Here is a 19812-nt window from a genome sequence, read left to right on the forward strand (position 1 = left end):
GTGTGTGTGTGTGATGTGTGAGAGAGAGAGTGTGTGTGTGATGTGTGAGAGAGAGAGTGTGTGTGTGTGTGATGTGTGAGAGAGAGAGTGTGTGATGTGTGAGAGAGAGTGTGTGTGTGTGTGATGTGTGAGAGAGAGAGTGTGTGTGATGTGTGAGAGAGAGTGTGTGTGTGTGTGAGAGAGAGAGTGTGTGTGATGTGTGAGAGAGAGAGAGTGTGTGTGTGTGATGTGTGAGAGAGAGAGTGTGTGATGTGTGAGAGAGAGAGAGAGTGTGTGTGTGTGATGTGTGAGAGAGAGTGTGTGTGTGTGTGATGTGTGAGAGAGAGTGTGTGTGTGTGTGATGTGTGAGAGAGAGAGTGTGTGTGTGTGTGATGTGTGAGAGAGAGAGTGTGTGTGATGTGTGAGAGAGAGAGTGTGTGTGATGTGTGAGAGAGAGAGAGTGTGTGTGTGTGATGTGTGAGAGAGAGAGTGTGTGATGTGTGAGAGAGAGAGAGTGTGTGTGTGTGTGATGTGTGTGTGATGTGTGAGAGAGAGTGTGTGTGTGTGTGATGTGTGAGAGAGAGTGTGTGTGTGTGTGATGTGTGAGAGAGAGTGTGTGTGTGTGATGTGTGAGAGAGAGAGTGTGTGTGTGATGTGTGAGAGAGAGAGTGTGTGTGTGATGTGTGAGAGAGAGAGTGTGTGTGTGTGTGATGTGTGAGAGAGAGAGTGTGTGATGTGTGAGAGAGAGTGTGTGTGTGTGTGATGTGTGAGAGAGAGAGTGTGTGTGATGTGTGAGAGAGAGAGTGTGTGTGATGTGTGAGAGAGAGTGTGTGTGATGTGTGAGAGAGAGAGAGTGTGTGTGTGTGTGTGTGAGAGAGAGAGTGTGTGATGTGTGAGAGAGAGAGAGAGTGTGTGTGTGTGATGTGTGTGTGATGTGTGAGAGAGAGTGTGTGTGTGTGTGATGTGTGAGAGAGAGTGTGTGTGTGTGATGTGTGAGAGAGAGAGTGTGTGTGTGATGTGTGAGAGAGAGAGTGTGTGTGTGTGTGATGTGTGAGAGAGAGAGTGTGTGTGTGTGTGATGTGTGAGAGAGAGAGTGTGTGATGTGTGTGTGATGTGTGTGAGAGAGAGAGTGTGTGTGTGTGTGATGTGTGTGAGAGAGAGAGTGTGTGTGAGTGTGATGTGTGTGAGAGAGAGAGAGAATGTGTGTGTAACTGCAGAAATTACATCACCCATATCAAGTGAGACTGGTTTGGTTTGGAATCCTGGTGGGCATGGACGAATTGGACCGAAGTGTCTGTTTCTGTGCTGTATACCTCTATTGAAACCAGTAGAATTCTGAAAGGGGCTTGACAGGATAGGTGCAGATAAAATGCCTCTTTGTGGGGAGGGTCTCGAAGTCCGACAATGTGGAAGCAGGTCATTCAGCCCATCTATCTCACTCTGGCCCTCTGAACAGTATCCCACCCACACCCAACCCCTTACTCCGTATTTCCCCTGGCCAATCCACCCTAACCTGTACATCCCTGGTCACTATGGGTAACTTAGCACGGCCAATTCTCCCTCACCTACACTCTAATCTATAAATTACCTTCTCAAGAATGTAATTTAAGTGCAGAGCTTTTCTAAGAAATTTGTCAGTCTGACTGAACATTGAGGCACAGACAGAATTCACACCTATTGTCTCTACTTATAAACAGGGCAACGTCTCTTCGAAATGTAGATTCATTTAGATATAACTGCGTCACTTTACATATTAAGATATCCCTTTGAATGTGCCACATCCCTTTGAAATGTAATCTCGTCCATTTACATCTCTGTATTTGCGGAAATACCCGTTAAAATGTCCATGTCCCTTTAAAATGCAGATTTCCCCCTTTAGATATGAGGCCGTTCCGTTAGATGTGGGAATATGTGTTTAAATGGAGCGGTGAGCTTTCCCAATGTAGACAGGGCTCCTCGAAACGTGGCAGTGTCCCCCCCTGCAGCTGCAGAGCGAGACAGGAGAGTTTGTTTTTGTGAATGAGCAGTTGTAGCGCGAGGTGGCTGTTGCTTGGTGACGGTGAGGCTCCCCGGCCCCGCCCATCCCCCCGTGCAGACGTCACGCGGGGGCGAAGGCGGTTGGGAGGAGAAGTCGCTCGAGCGAGGAAGCGGCGGGAGGGCGGCCGTTAGGAAAATGGCGCCGTGCGGCCCGGGGCAGACACCCGGCACTGGCCGCCGCCGCCGCCTTCCTGGCGCAGCTGCTGTGTCACGGCCACACCGGCCGGCTGTACAGCAGCCAGGAGCCGGTGAACATTCTGGAGGCGGATGGGGTTAAGGACCTGCTTGGGAACTGGTCGGGCGCCTGGGTGGTGGAGTTCTACTGGTCGTGGGGCGGCCCCTGTGTCAACTATGGGGCCACCTGGAAGGTACTGGGCCCGGGAGGTGAAAGGTGAGGCAGGTTGTGGGGGGGGACGGAGGGGAAGGAATGTGGGGCCTGTCCTGTCATAGTCACATTTTACACTCACTTTCCATCTGCTTTTACTGGCGCTTGTGCTGTTTACCCCTCACTGTTTTTTAATCCTTGTGCTGTTTACCCCTCACTGTGTTTTTTAATCCTTGTGCTGTTTACCCCTCACTGTGTGTTTAATCCTTGTGCTGTTTACTCTTTGCTGTTACTTGTGCAATTGCTGAGGGTAGTGTGTAAATACTAGGGAAGGAGATTTTCCACCAGCATGTATATGTTCTTAGTCATTCAAGCGGTAGGACCTGTTAAGAATGGTTAGTAAAGCATATGGTACACTAAGCCTGTTAACATGGAGATAGTTTGGTATTTGGAAAAATATACTTTTTATTATTTTGAGTCACAGATGTACAGCATGGAAACAGACCCATTTGGTCTAACCTGTCCATGCCAACCAGATACCCTAAATTAATCTAGTCCCATATGTCACCACTTGGTTCATTTCCCTCTAAACCCTTCCTATTCATATACTCATCCAGATACCTTTTTAAATGCTGTAATTATACCGGTCTCCACTACTTCCTCTGGCAGCTCATTCCATACATGCACCACCCTCTGCATGGAAAAGTTGCCCCATGGGTACCTTTTATATCTTTCTGCTCTCACCCTAAACCTATGTCCTCTAGTTGTGAACCTCACCCCTACGCTGACGAAAAGGCATTTAAAAAAAAGTTAAGCAGCCAGACAAAATGCAAAAGCTATAAAATGTTGAGCCTTAAGGGGGAAAAAGAACTGTGCCTCTACACTTTTATATCATCATGAGGGGCATGGATAGTGTAAATAGACGTATTTTCCTTTGGATGGGGCAGTCCAGAACTGGAGGGTAATAGGTTTAGCAAGTCGGGCAGCATCCAAGGAGCAGGAAAGTTGGCATTTCGGGAAAAGGCCCTTCATCAGGGAAGTGTAAGTTTGTGTATAAGACTGTGTGCATGGGAAAGTGTATTTGCATGAGTGCCTACTTGATAAAGTGAGATTATGATGGAGTATGAGCCTGCGAGAGGGTGAGAGTTTTGAGGGGGTGGTGTATGTGTATGAGAGAGGTATGGATATCAGTGAGGGGTTGCATTTTGCTAAAACAAAGGAGGGCAAGACTTGAACAGGTAATGGTAGGGCCCTGGGTCATATTGTAGAACAGAGACCTGGAGTTGTTCAGGTTCATTGTTCTTGAAAGTTACCTCACTGGTAGATGGGGGTGAAGAAGGTGTTCAGCACACTTGCCTTCATTGTTCACATGCTGAGTACAGGAGTTGGGACATCATGTTGGAGATGCACACAGAATATATGTTACTCATAAACGCATTGCCAGCAGAGGTAGTAGAGGCAGGGACGGTAGATTCATTTAAGTTACATCTGGACAGATGCATGTGTCGTTGGAGAGCAGAGGGATACAGTTTCAGAAATTGGGCAATAAGTTTAGACAGAGGATTTGGATCAGCTCAGGTTTGGAGGGCTGTCAGGCCTGTTCCTGGGTTGTAAATTTTCTTTGTTCTCCATTGAGGTTGTACAGGATGTTGGTGAGGCCATTTGTTTTGGAGTACTGAGTTCAGCTCTGGTCGCCCTGTAATAGGAAGAATACTATTAGAGCCCAGACCAATGAGGAGCAGTGGAACACTGGAAGGAGTCTGGTCCTCCTGCCATTCAGAGCAGCCCTATTGTCTGAATCAGAGACGTCGATTTTCCTGCTCCTCAGATGCTGCCTTACCAGCTGTGCTTTTCCAGCATGACTTCAATCTTGACCCATGAGCTTCTGAAGCTGCTGCTGCTCCTCCCTCTTTGAATGAAGATTGAGATTCATCCAAGACTGTAATTTCCTTCCTCTGTCCAACAGCACTCTCTTCTCTCACTCCCTTTTCTATTTCTTTTACTTTCATGTTGGGATCCAATTGTTGACTTGCAGCAACTGAAAAGAAAGGGAGTGAATCCAGAAAGAGGCCAGACTCTGGAAAAGCTGGTCCAGGTCTGTGCCTCAAACATGTGGCAAGTGCAGTACCACAGTGTGAAGTTATAGTCTTTGCTGTGAAAAAAAAAAGCAGAAATGAGATGTATTGTTTAAATGGTGATATATTGGGAAGTGGAGAAAGTGAGGACTGCTAATGCTGGAGATCAGAGTCAAAAAGTGCAGTGCTGAAAAAGCACAGCAGGTCAGGCAGCATCCAAGGAGTAGGAAAGTTGACATATCGGGCCCTTCATCTGGAATTATGTGATTTAGGGTGAGGGGGGAAAGATATAAAAGAGACCTAAGGGGCAACCCTTTCACGCAAAGGGTGGTACATGTATGGAACGAGCTGCCAGAGGAAGTGGTGGAGGCTGGTACCCATTATAATATTTAATAAGCATCTGGCTGGTTACATGAAGAGGCAGCATTTCGAGGGAAATGGGCTAAATGCTGGTAAATGGGAATAGATTGGTTTCGGATATGTAGTTTGTATGGATGAGTTGGGCCGAAGGGTCTGTTTCTGTGGTGTCTGACTCTAGTTGTCTTCGGTGAAAGCAGAAGTGTGGTTGTGAAGACGGGACTTTCAGAGCAGCTTTCAAAGATGTTTTGCCCTTACTGGGACCGGAAGAAGTTACAATGAAATCTTTCATTTGGGAGACAGCAAGCAACTAAGTGAATACATCTGGGATTTTGGTGGAAACTGGGAATTTGTTGCACTGTGGGATGAAGAATGTCCATTCTATCTCTCTCGCCACCCCACCCTCTGACCCCTGTCCAGTCCATCACCCCACCCTCTCACCATTCCTTCTTTCTCTCACCCCCACCCTCTGCCCACCCACCCATCTGTTCCCTCCCCCAGCACCTTCTGCTTCTTGTCCTTTCTCTTCCCACCAATTGCCCCTGTCCATTCTCTCTATCTTCCCACACTCTGCAGTCCCCCATTCAGTCTCTGCTCACACTCTGGACCACGCACGCGCTCTCACGCTCTCTCCATCACCCACATCAGCCCCTGTCCATTCCTCCAACCAGTCACAGTGCCCCCAATCCATTCCCCCCCGCCACCTACAGTGCCTCTTGTCAATTTCCTCTGGCCACCCGCAGTGCTCCCTGTCCATTCCACACCGGCCACCCGCAGTGCCCCGTCCACCCCCCACCCCCCCCCTCCCTTCTCCATCCACAGTACCCCTGTCCATTCCCCTCCTGCCCAGTCCCCCTCGCCACCCACAGCACCGGCTGTCCAACCCACACTGCCACCCATAGCACCCCCTGTCCATTCTCTCCCCCAGTCCATTCAACCCGCCAGCCACAAGTCCCCCATCCATTCCCCCGTCACCCAGAGCACCCCCTGTCCATTTCCCCCGACACCCTCAGTGCCCCCTGTCCATTCTCCCCCGCCACCCACTGCACCCCCATCCATTCCCCCATGGACTATAACCTGGTGTTGTGATTTTTAACCATATTCAGAAACATCTGAAAGCACATACTTTTTTTAAAAAGAGCTGCTGAAATCTTTCTGAAACTTTCATTGAAGTCTGCGCAGTTAGGCTACAGCTCAGGACAAGCTGTAAGGGGTGAATGGCCTATACATAGTCTCGTGAGATTGGTTCCAACTATGTAGAAATAGAGTTGTAAAGCATGGACACAAAGATTTTCAGTCCAGGCTGACCGGATATTCCATTTTAATCTAGTGACCCATTTGCAAGCATTTGGCCCATATCCCTCTAAACTCTTCATTTTCATATGCTGGAGATCAGAGCTTAAAAATGTGTTGCTGGAAAAGCGCAGCAGGTCAGGCAGCATCAAAGGTCAGGAATCCTGAAGAAGGGCTTATGCCCGAAACGTCGATTCTCCTGTTCCTTTGATGCTGCCTGACCTGCTGCGCTTTTCCAGCAACACATTTTTAAGCCCTTCCTTTTCATATGCCCATCCAGGTGCCTTTTAAATGCTGTAATTGTACCAGCCTCCACCACTTCCTCCGGCAGCTCATTCCAAACACACACCACCCTCTGTGTGAAAGAGTTGCCCCTTAGCTCCCTCATAAATATTTTCCCCCTCATCCTAAATCTATGCCCTCAAGTTCTGGACTCGCACCCACTACCCTGGGGAAAAGGCATAAAAAAGTTGAACGGCCAGACAGAATGCAAAAGGAATAAAATCTTGAGCCACAGGAAAAAATGTGATTCTATCCTTTTTTTTCCCGATTTGCATTTGGACGCTTAAAAACGTCAGTAATAACGGCATCTCCACAGAGCATACTGCGCATGCTCCTCGGTGTCAGTAAGGCAAAACGTATATTTGCCGGTGTCAGCAAATCACTGCGCATGCTTCTTGCTGTCCGCCGAAAAGGCGCGCGACCTACTTTTGACGAACCAATAGAATGCCAAGGAGGACCAGAAGAAGACCGGTCCTCCTGCCAATCAGGGGCCCCCATGTTGTTTGAATGCGGAAGGTGCTCCATGAGTTTCTGAACCTGCTGCTGATTCTCTGCCTCTGAATGAAGATTCACCTTCACGCCGGACTGCAACTTCCTTCCTCTATCTAACTTCTGTGAGTACGGCGCTCTCTTTTCTCACCACCGTTTTCCATTTGTTTTTAATGCTGGGGTCAAGGGCTGTCCCCAAGGGGGAGCTGCAGAACAAGGTGCTGGGGCGGGATAGTGCAGTGGGGGTACGTGAAGACAGGGAGAGGGTAGGACCTGGCTGATCAATGGGAGGAAGGAATCAGGGTGGCAGGGAGGAGTGGAAAGGAGTTGGGGAATGGGAAGGGAGGTTCCTTGAAATTGGAGAACTCAATGTTGAGTCCTCTGAGCTGTAGGCTGCCCGGGCAGAAGATGGTGACTGGGAGGTTCAGGCCGCTACAGACCCGGCTGTGATGCTCAGCGAACCATTTCCCAAGTTTACATTTTATCTCTCCAATGTAGAGAAGACCACAATTGGCAAACACGTGGCAAGTGCAGTACCATCATATGAAGTGATAGCCTTTTCTGTGGGAAAAAAGGCAGAAAGGTGTGTTGTTTAAATGATGTATTGGGATGTGAAGAAAGTGAGAACTGGGGATCGGAGTCGGAAAGTCTGGCAAAGAAAAGCACAGCAGGTCAAGCAGCATCCGAGCAGTAGGACAGTCGAAGTTTCGGGCCCAAGCCCTTCATCAGGAATGATGCGTGGATGTTCCGAGGGGCATCAGTGTCCTTCTGTGCCAGTTGTCAGACAGGTGCAGCAGGCAATAAGCAAGGCAAGTGGTGTGTTAGCAAGAGGAATTGAGTTCAGAAATGGGAATGTCATCCTGCAGTTAGGGGGTCATTTGAATAAATTCAAGGCTGAGTTAATCTGATTTTTCAACAAGAAAGAAGTGGATGTTTATGGAGGAAGCAAGAAAATGGTTTTAAGCCCAGTTTAGAACAGTTCCAGAGTCAGACAACACAGAAACAGACCCTTCAGTCCAACTAAACCGTGCTGACTGTGTTCACAAACTAAACCAGTCCCACCTGTGTGTATTTGGCCCATATCCCTCTGACCCTTTCCTATTCATGTCCTGATCCAAATGTCTTTTAAACCTTGTTACTGTACCTACATCCACCACCGTGTCTGGACATTGATTCCACACACAAACTACTCTCAAAAAAAAAGGCGCTACTCCAGTCTTTTGAAAATCTTTCTCCACTCCCCTTCCTCATTTGCTCCCTAATCTTGAAACCCCCATCCTAGGGAAAGGACACCTGCGGTTCACCTCATCTACCCTCCTCAGGATTTTATGAACCTCTTTTAAGGTCACCTCTCAACCTCATGTGTTCCAGTGAAAAAAGTCCCAGCCTATCCACCTAGCTGTAGGTATATTCCTATCCAGTTATGAATTGTTCAATGCTGGTGCCGACTCGAAAGACCGAATGGTCCAGTCTTGCTCCCAACTCTCTCGCTCTGTGTCCAGGACAGCAAGAGGCCCTAAGTCAGAGGAGCAGAAATTAGGCCATTCAGTCCATCAGGTCTAATCACCCCATTCAATCGTGGCTGCTAGGTTTCTCAACCCCATTCTCCCCGTAACCCTCGATCCCCTTGATACTCAAGAACCTATCTGTCTCAGTTTTAAATATCCCCAGTGACCTGGCCTCCACAGCCTTCTATGGAAATAGATTCCACAGATCCACCGCTCTCTGGCTGAAGAAGTTTCTCCTTTCTAAAAGAACTTCCCTTTACTCTGTACCCTCTGGTCTGAGTCTGTCCTACCAATGGAAACATCTTCGCAACGTCCACTCTGTCTGGGCTGTTGTCCGGTGGTGGAGATTGGCACAATTACAACATTTAAAAGGCATGTGGATGTCGGACTGTTCTCAGCTCTGCTGGATTTCTGTTGAAGCTTTGATTCCACCCCCTTTTTTTTTACACCTTCTGGGACAATAAAACATTCAATTAATCAATCAATCAATCAAGTCCCAACGCACAATCCCCCAGCCTGTGAACCGTCCAGGCACAGTGTAGTCACAGCAGGGAATCAAACAAGAAAAATGAAACCAAATTAGAAATAAATAGGTGCTTGTGTTTAATGTTTATTCATTCGGAAGTAAACCAGAAATAGGGCTCTCCCAGGATTCGTATGGTGCCCTACTTGAGGAATTCTTTCTCTCTTACATCGAACTGTTAGTACGCAGCTATGATTTATAACAATATTTACATCAACAGGACTAAAGCATCTGTTATCAAATTGACAGTGATGTACAGCACGGAAATAGAGTTTTTCTCTCTCTCATGCACACACGCACATACAAGTCCATGGGAGTGAATTTGTATTTGCAGATACATTCTGTTTTGTTCAAAAAATACAATTTGCAGGCAGTCAATCCATGTAATATATTCTAAATTCCACTTTGGAAATAGAGCCAGTCTGACTCAAGACTGGGACACAGACAGACTCTGACCTCACACCTGTAATGCGTTGTCAGAGCTGAGATGTCACCTCTTGTTATAAAACCTCGAGTTATCTTGATAAGGTGCCTTGCAGGAAGTTCTGGGATTTACATGTGAATGATAGCTGCAACCCATTCTCGAAGATGAAAGATTTAACAATCCAGGTTTGTTCAATACATCATTTCAGTGGCAAGACACTTTTTTTTCTATATGTGTCTTATGATCTTATTCTCCGCAATGACCTGATGAAGGATCAGTCCGAAAGCTAGTCCTTCCAAATAAATGTGTTGGACTATAACCTGGTGGTGTGTGTTTTTTCAACTTTGACCAGATGAGGGTGGATTGACCATGCTAAATTACCCATGGTGTCCAGGAATGTGCAGATTAGGTGTATTAGTTAGGGTTAAATGTAGAGCAATAGGGGTAAGGGAGTGGGTGTGGGTGGGTTACCCTTCGGAGGATCGGTTTGGTCTTGTTGGGCCGAGTGGCCTGCTTCCACACTGTGGGGATTCTCTGAAGGGAAGGGATTTTTGCAAGCATACTTTTTTTTTGCTTCACAAAATCAGACCTGCTCACTCTCAGCAGTATCCCAATGTTGTGAAAGATATTAACTTTCAGGTGGAGTTATCCAAAATTCAGAGAGATGTCAGTCTTGATGTTTTTGCTTTTCTGCCCCTGGAAGATCCTGAATCAGCACCTTCAGGGGAATGAGTTAGATCAGAGTGAGAACAGAGGGGGAGAGAGAGTGGGATGGTGCTTTCAATTTTGTGGAATAACAAAAGAAAAGAATATTCTACAGAAAATAGAATTGCTTGTTCAGAATTTCTACCCTGCACTGACAGTGATGACTCTTATTTGTTTTTAACAGTGGATTTGAAAGTCTGAAGACTGAAGCTTCAAAATGTCAGAAACGTGGACTCTCCTGCTCCTCAGATGCTGCCTGACCTGTTGTGGTTTTCCAGCGCCACACTTTTCGACTTGGACTGTCCAGCGTCTGCAGTCCTCACTTTGACGTCCATGTCTGACAGTCACTCGATCCATCGGGACCGGAAACATTTTCCGACTATGCGTCTGTGAGAAGGAGCAAAGCGTTTTGGTCCCTGTTTGAGTACGTTTTTAGCGTCAGTGAGGCTGGATGAGAAGATCCCACTGTTGCAGTGCACTGAGTGTGGAGCCTGAAACAGTTATACGGCCTGGGAAGAGCAATTTACGGTGGGGAGTGGCTCCACACGCATTTCTGTGTAACTGAAGCTGTGGCCATGGAGAAACCTGAGGAATCCCGCCCCGTGGCAAAACCATGGAAGTGTGGCGACTGTGGGAAAGGCTTCCGTGTCCCGTCTGTCCTGGAGACTCATCGGCGCAGTCACACTGGGGAGACCCCGTTCCCCTGTCCCGTCTGCGGAAAGGGCTTCAGCACTTCCTCCACCCTGCTAACCCACCAGCGGATCCACACGGGGGAGAGGCCCTTCAGCTGTCCAGAGTGTGGGAATTCTTTTACCCAGGCCTCTGTCCTGCTAACCCACCGGCGGATCCACACGGGAGAGAGGCCCTTCAGCTGCCCCGAGTGTGGGAAGGCCTTCAGCAATTCCTCCAACAGGCTGAAACACCAGCGGGTCCACACTGGGGAGAGGCCCTTCAGCTGCCCAGTGTGCAGGAAGGCCTTCAGCGATTCCTCCACCCTGCTGAGGCACCAGCGGGTCCACACGGGGGAGAGGCCCTTCAGCTGTCCAGAATGCGGGAAGAGATTTACCCAGGCCTCCAACTTGCTGACCCATCTGCGGAGCCACACGGGGGAGAGGCCCTTCAGCTGCCCCCTGTGCGGGAAGGGCTTCACCCGCTCTACCAACCTCCGGAGGCACCAGCGAGTTCACGTACCATCGCAAGGGGATTGAAGGAGCGATGGCCGTGTGCCATTATCGACTGGACTATCAATCCAGTTCCGGGGACTCCCAGGTTTGAATCCCACTGCAGCAGATGGTGCGATACAGGGTATAAATTGAAATTGCCGAGTAAGGCAATACTTCCTCCAGGTTAAGGCTGTACCAAGGATCCAATTACAAAGGGACAGCTTGGGGGTGACCAATAGTAAAGAGGTGAGGTGGGTTGGGGGTTGGTGGGGTAGCATGTGCGCTTTGACCTTGAGCTGTTTAAAAAGCAGCTACGTTTTCTCTGCCTTTTTGCTGAGGGGGTTTGAAGCTCTAACAAAGTTGGATCTCAATAAAGGTTACCTGAATTTACCCCCTGGCTCAGACTCTTATTGAAAGCTTTGAGCTCCAAGAGGTTTTTGTTTTAAAGCTGCTCATTTCTTGCAGCCTCCTGCACTAAGCTTCCAATGTCGTGTATCAGATGGAGTGGTGAATGAGCAGCCTGTTACATTAGATATTGTCAATTTTTCAGGAGTGCAGAATGTGTCAAATCATCGGCGTTGTAAAGTTTACTACCAGCATCAGGAGGTGTGGGCTGTGTTCACTAGACATGATGTGGAGGAGCCGGTGGTGGACTGGCCTGGATGAAGTTAAAAATCACTCAACAACAGGTTATAGTCCAACAGGTTTATTCGAAAGCACTAGCTTTCGGAGCACTGCTCCTTCATCGGGTAACTGTGGAGCATGATCATAAGACACAGATTTTATAGCAGAAGAGCACAATATCATGCAACTGAAATGACATTGAACAAACCAAGATTGCTGTTTAGTCTTTCACTTTTTGGAATGAGTTGCAGGTTTCAGTTCATTAGCATGTAAATCCCAGAACATCTTTTAATTCACGTACTCAAGATGACTGAAGCTTTTTTTTAAAAAAAGTGACAACTCATCCCAGATAACCCCGATAAAGGTGTGAGGTTCGAGTCTGTCAATGTCCCAATTTTGAAACAAACTGGTTCTATTTCCCAAGTAGGCATTTATAAAATATTACATGGATTGACTGCCTGCAGACTGTGCACTTTTTGAACAGAATTGAATGTACCTGCAAACATAATTCTGCCAATACAAATTTGCCCAAAAAGTAATGTGTGGATGTGAGTTTGTGCTTGTGTGTGTGCATGCTTGGTAAAGTGAGTGTGATGGAGTATATGCCTGAGAGTGTGTTGGGGGGTGGAGGGATGTATGTGTCGGTGTCTGAGAGAACACGTGTGTATGAGTGAGGAATGAATAAAAGTGAGGACTTTCGTTTTGCTAAAACAAGGGGGGGAATTGTACCGTTAATGGTAGGGCCCTGTGTTGTGTTGTAAAAGAGAGACATAGTGGGGTTCAGGTACACAATTCTTTGAAAGTTGCATCGCTGCTAGACAAGGTGGTCAAGAAGGCATTTAGCACACTTGCTTTCATTGTTCACACCATTGAGTATAGGGGTTGGGACATCATGTTGAGGTTGTACAGGATGTTGGTGAGGCCACTTTCAGAGGACTGAATATGGTTCTGGTGGCCCTGTAACAGGAAGAATAGTATTAGAGAGGGTTTAGTAAAGATTTGCCAGGATGTTGTAAGGACTGGAGGGTTTGAGTTATCAGGAGAGGCTGGGACTTTATTCACTGGAGCACAGGAGGTTGGGGGTTGACCTCATTGAGACTGATAAAATCATGAGGAGTGGAGGTAAGGTGAATAGCAAATGGCTCTTCCTTAGCGTAAGGGAACTCAAAACTAGGGGAGTATTTCTTTAAAGTGAGAGGAGAGATATTTTAAAGGAACCTGAGGGGTGACATTTTGGCAGGGTGGTTTGTGTGTGGAATGAACTTGCTGAGGATGTGGTAGATGCAGGTACATTTACAAAGTTTAAACGACATTTGGATGGGTACATGAATAGAAAGGTTTAGAAGGATATGGGCCAAATGCAGGCAAGTGGGACTGGTTTAGTTTGGGAGCCCTGGTCACCATGGATGGGTTAGACCGAAGGGTCTGTTTCTGTGCTGTATACCTCTCTGAACCAGAAGTGCTCTTATTGAAACCAGTAGAATTCTGAAAGGGGCTTGACAGGATAGATGCAGATAAAGGCAGCGTAGACATTCTTTTAAGGCATAATTGAGGTATCTGCATTCTTTACAATGTTTTTCCATCATTTCCAGTGATTGTCCGTCATTTGGTATCTTTTTGTGATTCAACAGATATGACTTGAGTGAATTCTGTAAAATGCTTTTGTATTTTATTTAACTTTACTTGGTTCTTGGCCTTAAAGATTTACTTTTCATGTCATTGGTATTAAAGTATTTCAATGTATAATAATGAAGCAGCTCAGTTATTCTGAAATTATTTCAATTCATTGGTCAATTGCCAAATAATAGCTATTATTTTGTTTAGTATATTTCCTTTGTAAAGATCTTATCCAAATCATAAAATGATTGTATTTTTGTATGAAATAAAGTTTGCAGTGTTTTATTAAATAGTTGAAAGTAACTTTGCACTTTAACTGCTGTGTTTGGGATTAAACATTGTGACTTTTATCAAAGTGATCTTTCACAGTTTATGGGGAATCTATTAACAAACGAATGTTGCCATTTGCTCTTGAATTACCACAAATTCAATTTGAAATTCTTGAATGAGTTGAATAAGGGATAAAAAGTGAATATTTATTGCACTTTTTCTGAAATTCTCTGCACTGCCATTGTATTTGGTTCAACAAGATATGTGTCTCTCTTCATCACTTTTTGTTTCTTTGATATTTTATTTATCAGTGGTATTGCCCAAATAGCCTTAAAAAAACTTTTTGGCATTTGGCGAAGTTGAGTTTTCAGTTCGGCAACGTCATTCAGTTGTGAAACAATCTAATGATTAAGTTAAATTAAATACATATAAATACATCAACATGTAGAATTGCCAATGAAATGTAAACTGTGGCTGCTCTTAATTTGGTGCAGACTGAATATCAATTGAAATGGTAAGAATAAATAGTAATAATGGCACTGTGCGCAAACTGTATGTAGTGTGAGGTCAGAATTTTTCTGATCATTTAATTCTGACACATGCAGTGATGGCAGCACCATAATCCGTTTTGTTTGTTCATGGAATGTGAGCAGCAGTGGCAGAGCCAGTATGTGACTGCAAAGAACACAGATATGAATATTGAGTGAGGACAAGGCGAGGTCTACTGTGGCATAACAAATTGTACTGGCTTGCACTGTATGTTGACAAGACAGAGACTGTGGGAGGAGAACAAAATAGGAATTTCTACTTAAATATTGATGCTCCCATTTATATCTGAAAATGTGTTGCTGGTCAAAGCACAGCAGGCCAGGCAGCATCTCAGGAATAAGGAATTCGACGTTTCGAAACGTCGAATTCCTTATTCCTGAGATGCTGCCTGGCCTGCTGTGCTTTGACCAGCAACACATTTTCGGCTGTGATCTCCAGCATCTGCAGACCTCATTTTTTGCTCCCATTTATATCTCTCAAAAGGAGATTGCTTGGTCCACCAAATGTGCAATGGCTCTTTTCTTGAATTATTTTCCCTGCAACAACATATATCTGGAATCGGTTTCTTTTCAAGAATTTTGCAATTACCTTTGCCATTTACTGGTTCCATCACCCCTTCAAGATCATTCCAAATAGTAAAAACGTGCTTATTTTAAAAATTAAACCATCTCACGGCCACCCCAGCCCCACTTTTTAAAAATGGTTGCACTATTTCCAATATGGTCATGTTTTCTAGATATTACCATGTACTTCTATTTATGAACAAGTCTCTTCATATTTCAACGTATTTTTTAAACATAAAAATGCCCCTTTACTTGTAGCTCAGCCCTTTAAATGTGTTATGTGCCGCTAAGCGCAATCTTGCTCCTCGATAATGTATATTTACCCCTTTAGATATGAGTATATCTCTTAAAGGGATATTTCTGCTTAGAAATAGGGCAACGTCTCTTCGAAATGTAGATTCATTTAGATATAACTGCGTCACTTTACATATTAAGATATCCCTTTGAATGTGCCCACATCCCTTTGAAATGTAACCTTCTCCATTTACATCTCTGTATTTGCGGAAATACCCGTTAAAATGTCCATGTCCCTTTAAAATGCAGATTGCCCCCTTTAGATATGAGGCCGTTCCGTTAGATGTGGGAATATGTGTTTAAATGGAGCGGTGAGCTTTCCCAATGTAGACAGGGCTCCTCGAAACGTGGCAGTGTCCCCCCCTGCAGCTGCAGAGCGAGACAGGAGAGTTTGTTTTTGTGAATGAGCAGTTGTAGCGCGAGGTGGCTGTTGCTTGGTGACGGTGAGGCTCCCCGGCCCCGCCCATCCTCCCGTGCAGACGTCACGCGGGGGCGAAGGCGGTTGGGAGGAGAAGTCGCTCGAGCGAGGAAGCGGCGGGAGGGCGGCCGTTAGGAAAATGGCGCCGTGCGGCCCGGGGCAGACACCCGGCACTGGCCGCCGCCGCCGCCTTCCTGGCGCAGCTGCTGTGTCACGGCCACACCGGCCGGCTGTACAGCAGCCAGGAGCCGGTGAACATTCTGGAGGCGGATGGGGTTAAGGACCTGCTTGGGAACTGGTCGGGCGCCTGGGTGGTGGAGTTCTACTGGTCGTGGACTAAAACATTGAGCAGCCAGACAAATGCAAAGGCTGTAAAATATCGAGCCACATGGGGGGGGGGAGTTATGGCTCTACCCTTTTGATCTCCGATGAGCATTTGGACACCTAAAATCTGTCAATAACACCAGCATTGCTGCAGAGCATATTGTGTACACTCCTCAGTGTCAACAAGCAGGGCACATGTTTGCCAGTGTCACCAAAACATTGGGCGTGTTCCTCATTGTCGGCAGAAAAGTGGCGAAACCGACTTTTGATGGACAAATAAGGATCACTGGAGGACCGGAAGGAGACTTGTCCTCCTGCCATTCGGAGCTCCCCTATTGGTGAATGCGGAAGTTGGACCATGAGGTTCTGAAGCTCCTGCCCCTCCTCTCTCTCAATGAAAATTGAGCTTCACTCAGACTGCAGCTTCCTTCCTCTGTCCAACATCTGTGAGTACAGCATTCTCTTTTGTCACCCCCTTTTCCATTTACGTTTCATTCTGGGGTTCAATTGTTGACTTGGAGCAACTGAAAGGAATGGGAGTGAATCCAGCGAGGGGACAGACTCTGGAAAAGTTAGTCCAAGCCTTTGTCTCAATTGGCAAAATTGACAGGCAGCAGACTGGAAGAACGCAGCAAGCCAGGCAGTATCAGGAGGTGGAGAAGTCGACATTTCAGGTGTAAGTAAAAAATGAGGTCTGCAGATGCTGGAGATCACAGCTGCAAATGTGTTGCTGGTCAAAGCACAGCAGGTTAGGCAGCATCTCAGGAATAGAGAATTCGACGTTTTGAGCATAAGCCCTTCAGTAACCCTTGTTCAGGATTGGGGGTGGGTGTAGGGAGAGCTGTGGAACAAGGGTGTGCTGGGGGCAGGGTGATGAAGTGGGGATAGGTGGAGACAGGTAGAGGGTATGACCTGGTTGTTGAATGGGAGGAAGGAATCTCGTTGGTGGCAGGGGAGGAGTGGAAGGGAGGAGGAGAGGCTGGGAAGGGAGTTGGGGGATGGGTAGGCAGGTTATTTGAAATTGGAAAATTCAATGTTGAATCCTCCGGGCTGTGGACTGCTCAGGCAGAAGATGAGGTGTTCCTCCAATTTGCGGTTTCGTTCGTTGTGGTAGTGGAGGAAGTTAAAGATGGTCATGTCAGAAAGGGAATGGGAAGGCGAATTAAAATGGGTGGTGACTGAGAGATCAGGTCGGCCTTTGCAGACGTGCTGCTCCCAATTCTCACAGACAGCTCGGCAAACCGTTCCCCAAGTTTAAGCTCAGTCTCCCCGATGGAGGGAAGACCACAATTGGCAAACACATGGCAAATACAGTACCCCAGTGTAAAGTTATAGCCTTTGCTGTGAAAATAAACAAAGGAGCATTGTTTAAATGGTGATATATTGGGATATGGAGAAAGTGAGGACTGGAGATTAGAGTCAAAACGTGTGGTACTGGAAAAGCACAGCAGGTCAAGCAGCATCTGAGCAGTAGGACAGTCGAAGTTTTGGGCATGAGCCCTTCATCAGGAATGATGCGTGGATGTTCAGAGGGGCATCAGTGTCCTTCTGTGCCAGTTGTCAGACAGGAGCAGCAGGCAATGAGCAAGGCAAGTGGTGTGTTAGCAAGAGGAATTGAGTTCAGAAGTGGGAATGTCATCCTGCAGTTAGGGGGTCACTGAATATATTCAAGGCTGAGTTAATCTGATTTTTATACGGATGTTTATCGGGAAGGTAAGAAAATGGTTTTAAGACGAGTATAGAACAGTTACAGAGTCAGACAGCACAGAAACACACCCTTCAGTCCAACTAAACCATGCTGACTGTGTTCTCAAACTAAACCAGTCTCACCTGCCTGTATTTTGGCCCATATCCCTCCAAACCTTTCCTATTCATGTACTTATCCAAATGTCTTTTAAACCTTGTTACTGTACCTGCATCCACCACTTCCTCTAGACATTCAGTCCACACAAAATTGTGCCCTTCAAGTCTTTTTAAAATCTCTTTCTCCTCTCACCTTCAAAATTTGCTCCCTAATCTTGAAATCCCTACCCCAGGGGAAGGACATCCGTCATTCACCTCCTCAGTCCCCTCATGATTTTATAAACCTCTAAGGTCACCTCTCCACCTCCTATGCTCCAGTGAAAAAGTCCCAGCCTATCCACCTAGATGTAGGTAGATCCATATCCTGTCATGATCTGTTCAATGCTGCTCCCAATTCTCACAGACAGCAAGAGTCCACAATACAAAGGAAGAAATTAGGCCACCAGGTCTGCTCATTCCATTCAATTGTGGTTGATCAGTTTCTCAATCCCATTCTTCCACTTTTAGCAAAGTGAAAATGGAGAGAGTGAATGTGGGGTGGAGATTTTCAGCTTCGAGGGAATAAGAGGAAAGAGAGTTCACTATAAATTAGAATTTATGGGATCGGCAGATGAGCCGAGGAGTTGCAGTTGGAGTTTAATTTAGAGAAATCCGAGGTTTGCATTTTGGTCAAGCAATCCAGGCAGGACTGACACAGTTAAGAGGAGTGTTGCAGAACAAAGAGACCTTGGAGTGCAGGTTCATAGTTCCTTGAAAGTGGAGTTTCACGTGGAGAGAATAGTGAAGAAAGCATTTGGTTTGCTCATTGTTCAGGGCATTGAGTATAGGAGTTAAAAGGTCATATTATACACCCTGCCCTCTTGAACGTGTGGTATCTAACTGCTTAATTGTTTCTAGTGAATACAGCCCACATCTCCCGCTGCTGCCATAACATGGTTTGTTTGGAAGCACTAGCTTTCAGAGTGCTGCTCCTTCAGGTGGTTGTGGAGACGAAGGTCATGATCACAGAACTTATAGCCAACGGAGTCCAATTCATGGAGATGTGATACATTAAACAATTTAGATTAAGTCTTTCATCTTTTAGAATGTGGTTCTGTTCTTTGGTATGTTAATCCCAGAACCTGTTTTAAGTAACTTTCTCAAGAACGTAATTTAAATGCAGAGCCTTTCTATCAAAAATGTCAGGCCGACTCGACATTGGGACCCAGACAGAATTCACACCTATTGAAGGGTGGGCCGGGACTTTTTTCACTGGAGCACAGGAGGTTGAAAGGTGAAGGTGTCGGGTGCCTCATTAGCGAGTTTGTAGATGACATTCAGATTGATGGAATATCAGAGAGTGAAGGGGACTGTCAGACAGTACAGCAGAATATAGATTGGAGAGTTGGGAAGAGAAATGGCAGATGGAGTTCAATCCAGAGAAATGCGAGGTCTTGCATTTTGGAAGATGCAATTCAAGAGCGAGTTATACAGTAAATGGAAAGGTCCAGGAGAAATTGATGTAGAGAGAGATCTGGGTGTTCATGTCGATTGTTCTCTGAAGGTGGCAATGCATGTCAGAGCGGTCAAGGCAGCATACAACACGCGTTCCATCATCGGACAGATTGAGTAAAAGAGCTGGCAGGTCATGTTAAAGTTATATAAGATTTTGGTTTGGCCACATTTGGAATACTGCGTACAATTCCGGTCACCAGATTTCCAAAAGGATGTGGATATTTTGGAGAGGGTGCTGAGGAGGTTCACCAGGATGTTGCCTGTTATGGAGAGTGCTAGCTATGAGGAAGGTTGAGTAGATTAGGATTATTTTCATTGGAAATAAGGAGGTTGGAGATGGGCGAGAGACTTGATTGAGGCCTATAAAACCATGAGAGGTGTAGACAGGGGTGGTTAGGAAGAATATTTTTTTCCCAGAGGGAGATATATTACTAAGGGTCACGAGTTCAAAGTAAGAGGGGAAAGCTTCGAGGGAGATCTACGTAAAAAGTTCTTTACGCAGAGGGTGGTGGGTGCCTCGAATGCATCGCCAGCGGAGGCGGTAGGGGTGGGATCGAGAGCATCATTTAAGATGTATCTAGACAGATACAGGAATGGGCAAGGAGCAAAGGGATACAGATCCTTAGAAAATAGGTGACAAGTTTAGATCGAGTATCTCGATCAGCATAGCCTTGGAGGGCTGAAGGGCCTGTTCCT

General features: G+C 46.3%; 1 protein-coding gene across 1 annotated transcript in view; it reads left to right on the top strand.

Annotated features, from left to right (window-relative positions):
• LOC132808064 (zinc finger protein 420-like) overlaps positions 1 to 13473 on the top strand; it is a 22508-nt gene extending 9035 nt beyond the window's left edge. The window contains exon 3 of the mRNA XM_060821974.1: positions 10579 to 13473. Coding sequence (XP_060677957.1) covers positions 10579 to 11205 — 627 coding nt within the window. The 3' untranslated portion in view covers positions 11206 to 13473. The remainder of the gene's footprint in view (positions 1 to 10578) is intronic.
• The last annotated feature ends 6339 nt before the right edge of the window (positions 13474 to 19812 follow it).

This window comes from Hemiscyllium ocellatum (genome assembly GCF_020745735.1).
Source record: "Hemiscyllium ocellatum isolate sHemOce1 chromosome 27 unlocalized genomic scaffold, sHemOce1.pat.X.cur. SUPER_27_unloc_3, whole genome shotgun sequence".
In the NCBI taxonomy this organism is placed as follows: Eukaryota; Metazoa; Chordata; class Chondrichthyes; order Orectolobiformes; family Hemiscylliidae; genus Hemiscyllium; species Hemiscyllium ocellatum.